Source organism: Cervus canadensis, chromosome 27 (assembly GCF_019320065.1).
Source record: "Cervus canadensis isolate Bull #8, Minnesota chromosome 27, ASM1932006v1, whole genome shotgun sequence".
Classification (NCBI taxonomy): domain Eukaryota; kingdom Metazoa; phylum Chordata; class Mammalia; order Artiodactyla; family Cervidae; genus Cervus; species Cervus canadensis.
The window spans coordinates 19,199,581-19,212,564 of NC_057412.1; the positions used below are offsets into that span (position 1 = coordinate 19,199,581).

The following is a 12,984-nucleotide window of genomic DNA, read 5'->3' on the forward strand; positions in this document are numbered from 1 at the left end:
AAGATCCCCTAGAGAAGGACATGGCAACCCACTCAAGTATTCTTGCCTGGAGAATTCCATGGACAGAGGAGCCTGGCGGGCTACAGTCCATGGGGTCGCAAGAAAGTTAGACATGACTTAATGACTAAAGAACAACAAATTAAGAATACCATCCTTGATGGATACAAGCCATCAATAATTAGTCTTAAAATATACTCAAATGCAATAAAATGAGCTAAGAGAAAAATAACAAAATCACAAGCTTCTACTGTTGCCATTCAAAAATTCTGGAGACATAATGCAGAGTACAATTAACATATACTATGCAGTTCTACTGAAAGAAAACATTTCAGCAGTACACCTACTGAAAGTCTTTTTAAAGTACATGTAAACCAAGTAATCTATATTGGCTCAAAAATGATATACTCTTGCACACCTTTATGTATTTTATAGGAAAAAAAAATCATGACTTAGAGGTTCACAATCTATAGTCATGTTAATAGCTAAATGAAATCCAATCATAAAAAGTACAAAGATGGAATTTGTGGTTTTATACTTAGAGATAAGCAAAGTCAAGAAACATTAACAGAATATTCCAGATATTCAGAAAGTAAACTGGTGGGTAAAAAGAACTGCTGAAAATATTTAAGTTCATAACAGCAATATTTCAGCACATACACAGTAAAAATACCTGAGGAAAAAATTTCAATGACTAGATGAAAAAAAACTTCATATTACAATGAATTATTTAACATTATGTACACTAAATATACTCTTTGTAAAAACTCAGAAAAATCTATACTTTTTCTGGAATAATAATAATAATTTATCATACCATTCAGCACCTCTTCTGCATCAAAAAAGGGAATGGTAGAATGAGAAGAAATCTAGATATAAAAATGAATTATTCTGATCTCAGTTTAAGAACACTTCTTATTTATCATCTGTAAAACTTAAGATTATCTTAAAGAAGATGGGATAAAGAATTGAGTGTATTCCCCCACCTCAAGGAAGCAGACCCAGAAGACAGACATCATCATGACAATTACCCCATCAGAATTTATAGTCATTTACATGAGTCTGAAAAACTGCCCAGTGTAAAACAATATGATAAATACACATTATGTGCCTTCAACTTACTAGTAAACATTCTCTTCTATAATGTGATATCAATTCTTCATCATGTCCTCTGTATGGGCCTTTGGACAACAGTTCTTTGTTATTCTGATAAGCACAGATAAGGAATAGCAAGGAATCTATATAACTTAAAAAGGAGAAGTACAGCATTAGTATTTTATTTTTGTAAAAGAAGGGCAACTACAATTACAAAACATTTTAAGTATACATTTAAATTTTATCCAAATCAACATTAAAATAACACATCTGAAGATACATTGTATCCTGAGAGTATCTCTGGAGCAACAGCCACATGTGAAGGTAGTAGACAGTTGTTTTAAAACTAAAACAAAGAAAAACCCAAAAACCAAAAAAAAATTCAGCTAGGAAGTTAGGAAAAACTGGGAGAGAAAGGCCAAACTGATTAATACAGAGAGTTCCTTCTGTCTTCTTTGCTAATTCTTTCCATTTAGATTCAAAATTAACACTGACATGAAAGTCAACAGTCTACTTTTCTAGCAACACCATGACTTTTTGTTTGAGGGGCTGATCAGGTTACTTTGCAATAAGCATTTAACAAACATCATTTGGTTAAATCAATGACTATTTTTAGTCACTTTTTTTTTTTTCCCTATGTGAGGGCACAGTTACAGTCATTGAGAAAAATTAACAGAGGGTAGAATATCCAAAGGAGCTGGGTGAAGTAGAAAGGGAAAAAATGCTTCCAAATCTGGGAAATCTACTGGGATACAAACAAACACTAACATAAAAGGCAGACAGGGTTAGGCCTTTGTTTAATATTTAATATTGCTACAACTCTAGACCTTTTGAAGTTCACACTAAGTTTTAAAAAGGGAATATGACACAAATATTTCAGTATTATATTTGTCTCTAAAATGAGTATTCCTCCTCTAACATGCTGTAGGACAAATATATACAGGTGTATATCTGTATGGGCTTCCCTGGTGGCCCAGTGGTAAAGAATCTGCCTGCATTAAGGAGACACAGGTTTGATCCCTTGGTAAGGAAGATCCCTTGTAGAAGGGCATGGCAACCCACTCCAGTATTCTTGCCTGGGGAATCCCATGGACAGAGAAGCCTGGCGGGCTACAGTTCACGGTGTCACAAATGAGTCGGACTTGACATAGTGACTAAAACAACAACAATATGTCTAAGATAACTGAAATATGAAAGATGTTTTAAGATACCGCCTATGAGCCAATTTTTCTACTCATAGCATATCTTACAAATTCTGAAAAATGCAACATCCTAAGAAGTGAAACGCTGTACAGAAACAATGCTTTGTAATTCTTTAAGTAATACTGCCCATCATTGTTACTGTTTGTTAATTTCAGGTGCTCAGACACAAACAAGTCAATTATACAGTCAAAATGTTAAATGTAGAATTATGGGGAAATAAACATACTCATTCATGACAAATCAAATTACACACCTGAAACTACTTCATTAAACATATGTTCTTTTAAATACTTTTTGAAAACATCTTTTCCCAGGGATTTGTTTTTGCAATAATTTAGGGCATGAAATCTTATTTTGAAATAATATGGGTATAGTCTCAGCTAAAGCTTTTTTTGTTTAGAGACTGACAACAGTATTAAACGCTGTCTTGTGCCACTAAGTTGAATTAGTCTGCTGGCACATCTACCTTTCCTTTTATAGCCATTAAGTTCCCAGTTGAAAGGTCTCCCTGGAATGACATCCATATCTGGCTTTCTAGAACTAAGTCATCTCTCTGAGAATAGCTCTGAAACCATGAACTTATTCCAATTTTCTAGTGAAGTACACAGAATGTTCCACATTTTATCAGCCTTTAAAGTGCTTCCGTTTCAAGTAAATCAGAATAAAATTCAGCAGTCCAGTTACCAAAATCTTATTTAAGATAAATTAAGACCATGGAGCCTGGTAGATTCTCTTTAATTTTCACTTTTACTGCTGTAAAATTATGGCTCCTAAAAACATGATTTCATTTCACTACTCATAGAAGTAACAATAGCCCATTAATAAATATTCAATTTATGGCTTTCAAGTGCTATGTTTTCATTAAAAAAAAAGTTTGACAGAGCATTTTGCCAACATCTTATATACTGCTAGTTATGGTAACCACTACATTTGTGGTATAATTAACATTTCTTTTTACAAAATTCCATAAATATTATTTGCCACAATCACTAATTTCCTAACTGATATTTTCAATTTAATAATAAACATTTGCTATGCTAAGAATATTCATTTTACCAACAAGAATATATTTAAGATTAAGTAAATTATGAAATTTAAACACAATTTATTTAAAGTCCTTTAACAAACACTAGCTCAGAAAAGCTAATGCAGAAGAGATGCAGAGAGCAAGGGAAAAAGTTTCATCTTTTTAGTTCTTACTGAGATAATGAATACACTTTGCCCTTTTCTTATATCATTAAATAATATAAAAACACAGAGGCCTTTATTTCAATTTTTCTCTCCCTAGTCAGCTGTGTGACCTTGGCAAAGTTACTGTATCACTTTGGAACCTAGTTTCTTTATCTGTTAAATGGAAAAGCCTTTTACACGCTCTATTCTATTGTAAGGGCATATTAATATTTTTCTTAGAAACCTTAGTCTCTAAAATCCTAAAGCAAATTAGAATATTCCTATTAAAGAAATAAAATGTTGACCAAAATATGATTTTATAAAAGAGAGCTATTGATCAAAATGTTTTCTACTTCAGCTGACCAAAGTGAATTATCTTAAAAGTACACAATCACTAGTACTTTAATAATTTGTCTCCAAGTATTAATATTACTTTTTACTTTTCTACTTTTACGTATTAACTTTTAAGATTTTGATGGCATTGTGCTTGGTCCAATGAACAGAGTGGCACTGTTTGGTAGAACTTCCTGCAGTAATGGAAGTGGTGTCTGTGCTGGCCAGAACGGCAGCCATTAGTCAGATGTGACTACTGAGCGTCTGAAATGAGGCTAGTATGACTGGGAAACTGAAAAGTTTTAAAAATTTTAATTAAATTAAATTGTCCTACATGGCTTGTGAGCCACCATCTTGTACAGCGTAGCTCTAGAAGTAATACTCCATGTTGGCATTTAAAAAAAGAGCATTACTACTTCTAGTGGAGGTAAAATACACAATAAAAAAGAAAAAAGAAATCAATATCCTTTTTACTTGGTGGCAATATTACAGTGCATTTTAACCATGGCACTTAAAAAATCCCTAGTCAAGTAAATTAATTTTAAAGTATATGAATTAAATATGTGGATAATAAATAAATGCAATTAGTTAATAATCTATAGCACTCAGTAATCAATATGCAGCCTTTCTTCTCAGTAACAATAACAATTTGGTAAGTAGAAATTCCTTTAAAATCACCTGTAATTTGTATGAGAAGTAATCTAAAATATTTACAGCTGCAATATTTAGAAGACAAGTGATCAGTTTTCTAAAGTTATATTTTTTACAGTACCTGGAATTTCAGAAAAAAGAGACACATTAGAAACATTCTCTAATTTGCAATCAAGATTAAACTCAGAAAGAACAGGAAAAAGGCTAGTGACAGGAAGTTGGATGTTGGCGAATACAAAGAATTCCACTTGCTGGCTACCAGCTGCTTTGAAAGTGAATGTGAAAGTTGCTCAGTCATGTCTGACTCTTTGCAAACTCATGGACTATAGCCCATGGAATTCTCCAGGGCAGAATACTGGAGTGCGTAGCCTTTTCCTTCTCCAGGGGATCTTCCCAACCCAGGGATCGAACCCAGGTCTCCTGCAGTGCAGGTGGACTCTTTACCCGCTGAGCCACAAGGGAAGCTCAAGAATACTGGAGTGGGTAGTCTACCCCTTCTCCCAGCGGATCTTCCCGACCCAGGAATTGAACCAGGGTCTCCTGCATTGCAGGCAGATTCTTTACCAGCTGAGCAACAACGGAAGCCCAGGGGAAGAAAACCAGTTGCTTTGGTCCCTACCAAATCTAGGCTTCAATCTAATCCTATTTTATTCTAAACTTCAACTGTAGTGTCTGAGAGCTGATAAAATCAACGATAATAATGCTAACTTTACAAATTTAATTTCAAATGGAAAATATATTGTATATGGGGTATATGGGAATTCTTTGTATTAACTTTGCAATTTGCAGTAGTAAATTTAAGACAGTTGTAAAATAAAGTTTATTGAAAATATATATTGTGAATAAAATCTTTGAGATATGAGGTCACATCTGAATAGAATATAAGAATTAAGCTTTTCTTATCATGTGTGTCCATTTTGCCTTACCTTTCTCTTTGAAAATTTTCTAGCCCAATAATGAGATACATGGTTGTTTCCCTGAATTTTCTATAATCCTGATGCCACTCCTGTAGGTGAAAGAATATTAAAAGTATATAGGTATTAAAACTACAATGAAAACTACTTATAATTACATTTTACGATAACTACTTGAACTAACAGAAGCAGAGTTCAAAATTGAAGATAAACTAGACCTAAATCAAGGCTTTAATTTCTTACATACAAACCTGGCAGTATAAAAAAAAAGGTAAATTGTAGACACTGATGAGAGAAATTAAACAATCTCACTAGAAGATAGAAGACATAAAAGGCAAGATAATCAATAGGTAGGCCATTTGTCTCTCAATTCTTCAGTGTAAAAGTTTATTAAGATATTATCAGAGAATATTTGGGGTGCATAATCTTTTCAAATTTCTGTTTTCAATTTTTTCCAGACATATACTCAGGAGAGAATTGCTGGATTATTTTCAGTTTTTTTGAGGAACCTCCATAGTGTTACCCATGGGGAGAGGAAGAGGAGGAGGAGCACAGTACAAGCACAGAATTAGGAAACGTAAAGTGTGTATAAAATAGATGAGCAACAAGGACATATTGTGCAGCACAGGGAACTATAGCAATTATCTTGTAATACCTTTTAGTAGAGTATTCTCTGTAACCGCACTGAACGACTATGCTATACACCTGAAGCTAATATAATGCAAAGCAACAACACGACATTTAAAAAAATATTATTATAGAACCTAAATCACATTGAATGTAGAAGGTAAATGAAGCTAACTAATAGGAATCAAAGCTTGAAGACTGTTATTTGAAACAGTTTTAAGGAACTGAAAGAAAAATTATAAAATGTAATAAATTTAGCCTTTTAATTTTGCAATATTTGTGATAAATTTTAAATGTGGATGCTTAGTAGTCTTTTCAACTGAGATAAAGTGAAAAAGACAGAAGCATTTCACAGCCCCTCTCCAAAACACCCAGTTACTGAGCATGTCAAATAACAAAATGATTCAGAACTCACAATCTACAATTCTAGAAAACAATTTAAAAAAATCAAGATTTTTTTAATAAAAATTGATTCAAGGAAAATCATAACTAAAATTCAATATGTGAAAGCTTTTATACACATTTTATTGTAAATAAATGAAAGCAAGATACATATAGGCCAGTTACTAGCCAACTACTGATATATTCTCCTTGAATATAAATCATTTTAATTTAAAAAGGCAAAATTTTCATACTATTGAAAGTGACAATGTTAGTCACTCAGTCCTGTCTGACTCTTCGCAAACCCATGGACTATAGCCCACCAGGCTCCTCCGTCCGTGGGATTCTCCAGGCAAGAATATTGGAGTGGGTTGCCATCCCTTCTCCAGGGGATCTTCCTGATCCAGGGATCAAATCCAGCTGCATTGCAGGCAGATTTCTTTACCAACTAAGCCACAGGGATAGAAGACATTAATAACAAATAAAGGTAAAATTTATCTTTAAGCATAAAGTTAGCTTTTCTGGGGGAAGTATTCAAATTGCCACTCTGTTATCATTAGATTCACCTTAGAAGTTTTCAGTAGGTAAACTTCTGGTGGCTCAGAGGTTAAAGCGTCTACACGCAATGTGGGAGACATGGGTTTGATCCCTGGGCTGGGAAGATCCCCTGGAGAAGGAAATGGCAACCCACTCCAGTATTCTTGCCTGGAGAATCCCATGGACGGAGGAGCCTGGTGGGCTACAGTCCACGGGGTTGCAAAGAGTCAGACACGACTGAGCGACTTAACTTAAACTTCTTCTTTAAAGGGTTTGACAAGAAATATTTTAGGCTTCGCAGGCCATGCAGTCTCTGTTGTAGTTACTCAACTCTGCGGTTGCAGTGTGAAAGTGCTTGTACTCAATATCTAAACAAATGGCCTGTGTTCCAATAAAACTTTATTTATAAAAGCAGATGATGAGCTGGATTTGGTTTGCAGGCCAAGGATTACTGATGTGTGATTCAGAGCAAGACAAAGATATGTGGGATATACGAAATCCAAAAACATGTCATGTAAATACTATAAGATTTAATGGCTCTGCAATTAGAAAAAATATGAGAAATTTTCAGAATAAAAATATGCAGAATCCAATCTGATGAAGCAAACTGGTGGAGGGACTGCAGAAGCAAATAACAATTAAAATCAAGTCCCATGTAACTTGAATCTTGGAGACAAGGGCAGAATTAGCAACCAATTTGCCTGTATCTCTGGCATGTATTATGTGTCCATTTTTTTTGTGGCTATGTTCCCAGATTTTCTATTTTGCCTTATAATTCAAATTTATCTGTTCTTATGATAATATTATTATAAAGTATAAAAGTTAAGATAGTTAGTATTGATTTCAAGTGAAAATAGCCTTCCTACCTTGTTCTGTAAGAATGCTGAGACTAGAATGTTTGCATTTCCATAAAATTTTTGAATGAGCTTATTAAGCTCCATAAAACAACTTGCTAGAAGTTTGTTAGAAACTGAACAGTTTCAATACACCATTCTGTGGAAAACTGACATCTTTACAACACCAAGTTTTCCAAACACAATATATATATCCATTTACTTAGATCTTCTTTATAACATCTCCTAAAATTATGCACATCTTTTATTAAATTTGCTTTCAGGTACACCATCACTTTGGATATTATCTAAAATGTGTCATTTTAAAGAATTTCTATCTGAATATTTGCTACTGCTATAAAGAAATAAAACAGATATTTGACATAGATTTGTATTTTACAAAGCTCTCTTATTATCTTTATCTCCAATAAATTTATCTGTAGCTTTTTCTTTTTATATATAAAACATCTGCAAATAATGAGAGCTTTGTTTCTTCTTTTGCAATCTCTTACTTTTTGCTTTATTTTTATTGCCTTACTGTACTGCTTAAACTTCCAGTACAGTGTTGAATAGAACTGGCGTACATCCCTGTCTTTTCTTGATCACAAAAGGAAAGTTTTCAATGTTCAGATTTCAATATGATTTTTATGGTAGTTCTGTTAGTTTTTGTTTTTCAAGACACTCTTCAGTAGACTAAAGTAGTTACCTTGTATTCCAGGTTAGCTAAGAGTTTTGAGCAAAATGAATGTTTTTCTGTATCCTTCCTTTTATCTGTTAAATGTAGTGAATTATACTAATTGTTTAAGGGAATATAAAGTAATCAGGTTTGCAAACGTGACCAATCACTAGTCAAAGGCACTCATGGATACAAATTAAGATTTATTCATGTAAAAATTTTTGGAAAAACAATGTAGAAAGTTAAACTTAAAAACTTGACAAAATACTAGGTGTTTGAATCGGTAACTTAATTTTAAAGCCAACGTTAACACAAAGAGAATTTTGTGGACAAAAACTACCACAAGCATAATACAAATGCTCACATGTTTGCTCTCTCTCATACAACACTGTCCAATAATGACAAATACATAAGGCATACAATGACTGAAACAAATTTTTAACTTCCCCTCAAAATATATATATGAAGCAAAGAAAATGTATAGCATGGCTTCACTGTAATACAGCATTTAAGAATGTCGGTTCTGCTAAATCAAGTTGTGACATGAAGCTATGATAACTTTAGGCAGGTTACTTCACCCCTTCATGATGAATTTTCTCATGTGATTATTAGCTATGCTGAAATGAAAGAATACTGAACCAAAGAATTCCTCAACCTACAGTTCAACCTCCCAAAAGGCACATTACCTCATACTCCTCCATGTTTACTTCTTCAGGTTTTATCATTTCAATTTTGGCTTGAGCAACTTTCATTATGTTGTGACACCTTCAAATAAAAAATATTTCTAAATCAAAAGCAAAATCCATAAAAACTTAAAAAAATGTGTTTTATACAAAATTAAACTACCCAACACATATGAAAATGAAATCCACTATCACTGTGCAATATTTTTGAGGAAACAAATTTCAAATAACTCAAGTGAAAACTGTGGTTTTTTGGACAATACTGGATATTTACTAAGTATATGAAGAAGACAGAAGCAATGATTCTAATTCACCATGTTATATTTACATATGAATTTTAAATTATGTTCTATTAAACATGAAAAAAGAAAGTTTTTAAAAATTGATAATGTATCTCTATTAAGCAAGCTCCAGAGACATGAAATCTCACTTCTCCCAAATAATATTATTCATAAATAGTAAAAAGATATCCAAAATGTGCCTATCCTTTCAGATAGGAATGGCAACATTTCAACAGATTTTATGATCAGAACCACTGCTAAAGAAATCTCCCCAAAGTATATTTATAGTTATCACATACAGTTTACTCCATATTTCAAGCACAAGAGAAATTAGATTTCTCAAACAAACTATTTTTACTTGCCAGGGCTACTAACTGCAGAAGATTGAAAAGTCCAAGTGAATACTTCATAAATATCTTCCCCAAATTCAATAGCATATACTCATTGGAAGACAGTACACTAACCGCCCAGATAAAAGAGGGTCATAATTTCTTAGTTCTTCAGTTATATTTAACAAAATAAGTGATATCAACATTCATAGCCAATACTTACTGAGTATTTACCAGATAATGCTCAAAACCATTTACTTGTATTATTTCCCTTAATCCTAAATTTCACAGCAGACACATGATGAGGCAGAAATTAATCCTAGATGCTTTGTTTTCCGTCACACTCTTCTCTACTACACATATTTTGAATTCAGTATTTTTGAGACATTCATAAAAGGATAATCATTTACTTCAGAATTAAAATGTATTTACCATGAACTCCAAGATAGTATAAATGTTTCTACATTTTAAAACTCTTCAATACTTTGGGTGTTTACCTGAGGGCTGAATGTTTTTATTTTTTTTTTAAATAGTATTTATTCTAACTAGATTAAATTTTAATTTTTAACATTAGTAAAGAGTTTTATAGGAACTTCTAAGAAAAAACTTTTTGGTAAACCAAAATTCATTTAACCATTCTAAGTTTTCTCTTTACGTCAGAAGATGTATAATTACTTTGTGTATACTGATTAATTACTTTCCCCAACTGTTCTCAAACAAGGATGATTCTGCTCCCGGTGGGATATCTGGCAGTATCTGGAGATATTTTGAGTTGTCACCACTTGAGGGGTACCACTAGCTTTAATGGGTCGAGGCCAGGAGCATCACTAAATATCTTACAGATTATAGGACAGCCCCTACCTCCTAAACAAAAAAATCATCTGGCCCAAAATATCCATAGTGCAGAGGTTCAGAAATTCTTTATTTTTCTGAAATTTTTAGTCCCCAAAGGCCAGTGAAAATTATATTATACTCTTCTGTGTATCTTTCTATTGCTTATCTCAGTACCTTGGTTCACAATTAAAATGTAATAAAATAATCTAAATTATTTTGGGGTTAAAATTTTAAAAGTCATGATTATAAATAAATAAATTACAAAGCAACTGAATTAAGTAAAGTCAAATTAAGTGAAGTCAAACTTTGTGCTGCATTACTGAAATATGTGTATGTGTAAAATACATATTCTAAAATTGCACTTGGAGCTATAAAAACAACACGGGCAATTTGAGCACGTGAATAAAATACTTAACATTTTGTATTTTCAAATTACCTTTCATCAAAACTCAAATTTCTATCTGCAAATTGTTCTAGCAATGTTTTCTCAATGATTTTCTTTGGAGCCTGATTCTGGATAAAGTAGACTATTACATGATGTAAACGATAGTCTGTTTCTGGTGGGGTATCTTCTTGGGCCAATTTAACCAACCTTGAATATTCCAACTTAATTGCCTAGAAAATACAACAAAATGCCAATCTTAGTTAATTATAATAATTCACATCCTTCAATATTATAATTATCCTTATATTCAAATATGCTTTTTTCCTTTTAAAATATTACCAAGAAAGGTAGTAGTATATCTAAGAACACTGTCCCATGTTCCATAGTTTAAATATATCTAAGCTTACTATGAGTTATTTTGCAAAACTTATCAGAGTTTGGTCAAAGTCTATTCAGAGGAATCAGAAGACTGAGATACTAGGTATAGCTCCTAATCTATGCTCCATTTGAAGTACACCTCTAATATCTACAATTCTAGGGTTGAGCTGTAGGTCCCTAGAATATTCATATCTGAAAGAAAATGGCTGGCTCTTAAATGGATGATAATATACCATCACAATTAACTTTAACTGTAGAGGTTACAAATAAGGGATAAAAAAGTAAGCTTTTTTTTCACTATAAATTTTTGTTTCAAAAATATTTGAATTTTACCAGTGTAATGTTTATCAATGAACACTATCACTATTACTATCTTGATACTGAGCTTACCTTTTCTTTATTTGCAACTACTATTATGAGAAATAATAAATACTAATGTGTGCTCCCACACATAAGCAAATGATTTGAAAAATATTTGCTCAGAGAACTACGTATAGAGATATATATCAAGTACTGCCATATGTAAGAAGCCCATATAATTAAAGATAACTTTAATTAAAATATTCATTTATATTAGATATCATATCTAAATTATTTTCTACTAACCATAAGACATTTGGAGCTACATGCAAAATATGTTACAAAAAGTCCATTCTATTGGAAAGGGTTTTTTTGCATGCGTTTCCTATGCAATTCTTGGCCATCCAGCTACTATCACCTATTTGGCTGTATTTTACAGAAGTGAGAAAATGTACCTGAAAAACAGTAAATGGAACATTCTAGTTATATGTTTTTAAACTTCATTAAGGGGGGGCTAATAAGTCCTTTCTATACAGATTAGCATTATAAATAGAATAAGATAATTACTCTATAGCTAAAATAAACTATTCCAACTTTATTTTAGACATACATATGCCATTCTAAAGCCTTATTGCTGTGCTAAAAAGCAGCCATGAAAATTAACTATATTTGTCACATAAGGCTATCATGACTCACTTTACTGCATGCTTTGCTTACAAACTCTTTTAATCTTTCCAATTTGAAATTAAAAAATTTTCCAATTTGAAAAAAAGGCACATGGTCATTTAATAACTACACTATACTGAATTTGGGAGTAAGCGTAAAACAAAAAGTAATTGTTTTTCCTTGTATGACCCTTTAGACAATTATTGCCATAGGCTATCAGAAGGTTTTTGTGTATTTAAATATTTCAGATGTTATCCTTTTGGCTGAAACTGGTATGACCAAAATAAAATTCTCTCTCAAATAATAATATAGGTTTAGATTATAAGACATTATAATACTAAATGATTATCCATTCTTTCACCTCCCTTCAAAATGCAGGCTGTGATTTTCTTTTTTTTTATAGATAGTAAACAGATTTCTGTTAGAGAGTTAGATTATTTGTCAGCTTTAAGATGATGTTTACCTCTTGATTTTGCTCTACTTACGATTCTCCTAATTATAATGAGTAAATGCCAAACTCACAATTTATAGATGTTTTATTAAACCAGTAGAGGTAGAAATGCCACTCCTAAATTTGTGAGGCAATTTTTCAAACACAAAAATACTAAATTTTATTAGCATAAATTATCAATGAATGTTTTTGTTTATCAACTTCCTTCTCAAAAAGTTTTTCTGACTTTCAAAATATACTGCATCATATCTATTCCTTCA

The 12,984-nt window shown here is 32.2% G+C and overlaps 1 protein-coding gene across 5 annotated transcripts in view; it reads right to left on the reverse strand.

The window, feature by feature from the left end:
- The window catches only part of USP25 (ubiquitin specific peptidase 25), a 164,772-nt gene that overhangs the window by 3,682 nt on the left and 148,106 nt on the right, over nucleotides 1-12,984 (reverse strand). For all 5 annotated transcript variants that reach the window (XM_043449177.1, XM_043449175.1, XM_043449174.1 and 2 more), the window contains 4 exons: nucleotides 10,981-11,159; nucleotides 9,104-9,182; nucleotides 5,376-5,455; nucleotides 1,120-1,243 (listed from right to left, as the gene is read on the reverse strand). In XM_043449177.1, coding sequence (XP_043305112.1) covers nucleotides 1,120-1,243; nucleotides 5,376-5,455; nucleotides 9,104-9,182; nucleotides 10,981-11,159 — 462 coding nt within the window. The remainder of the gene's footprint in view (nucleotides 1-1,119; nucleotides 1,244-5,375; nucleotides 5,456-9,103; nucleotides 9,183-10,980; nucleotides 11,160-12,984) is intronic.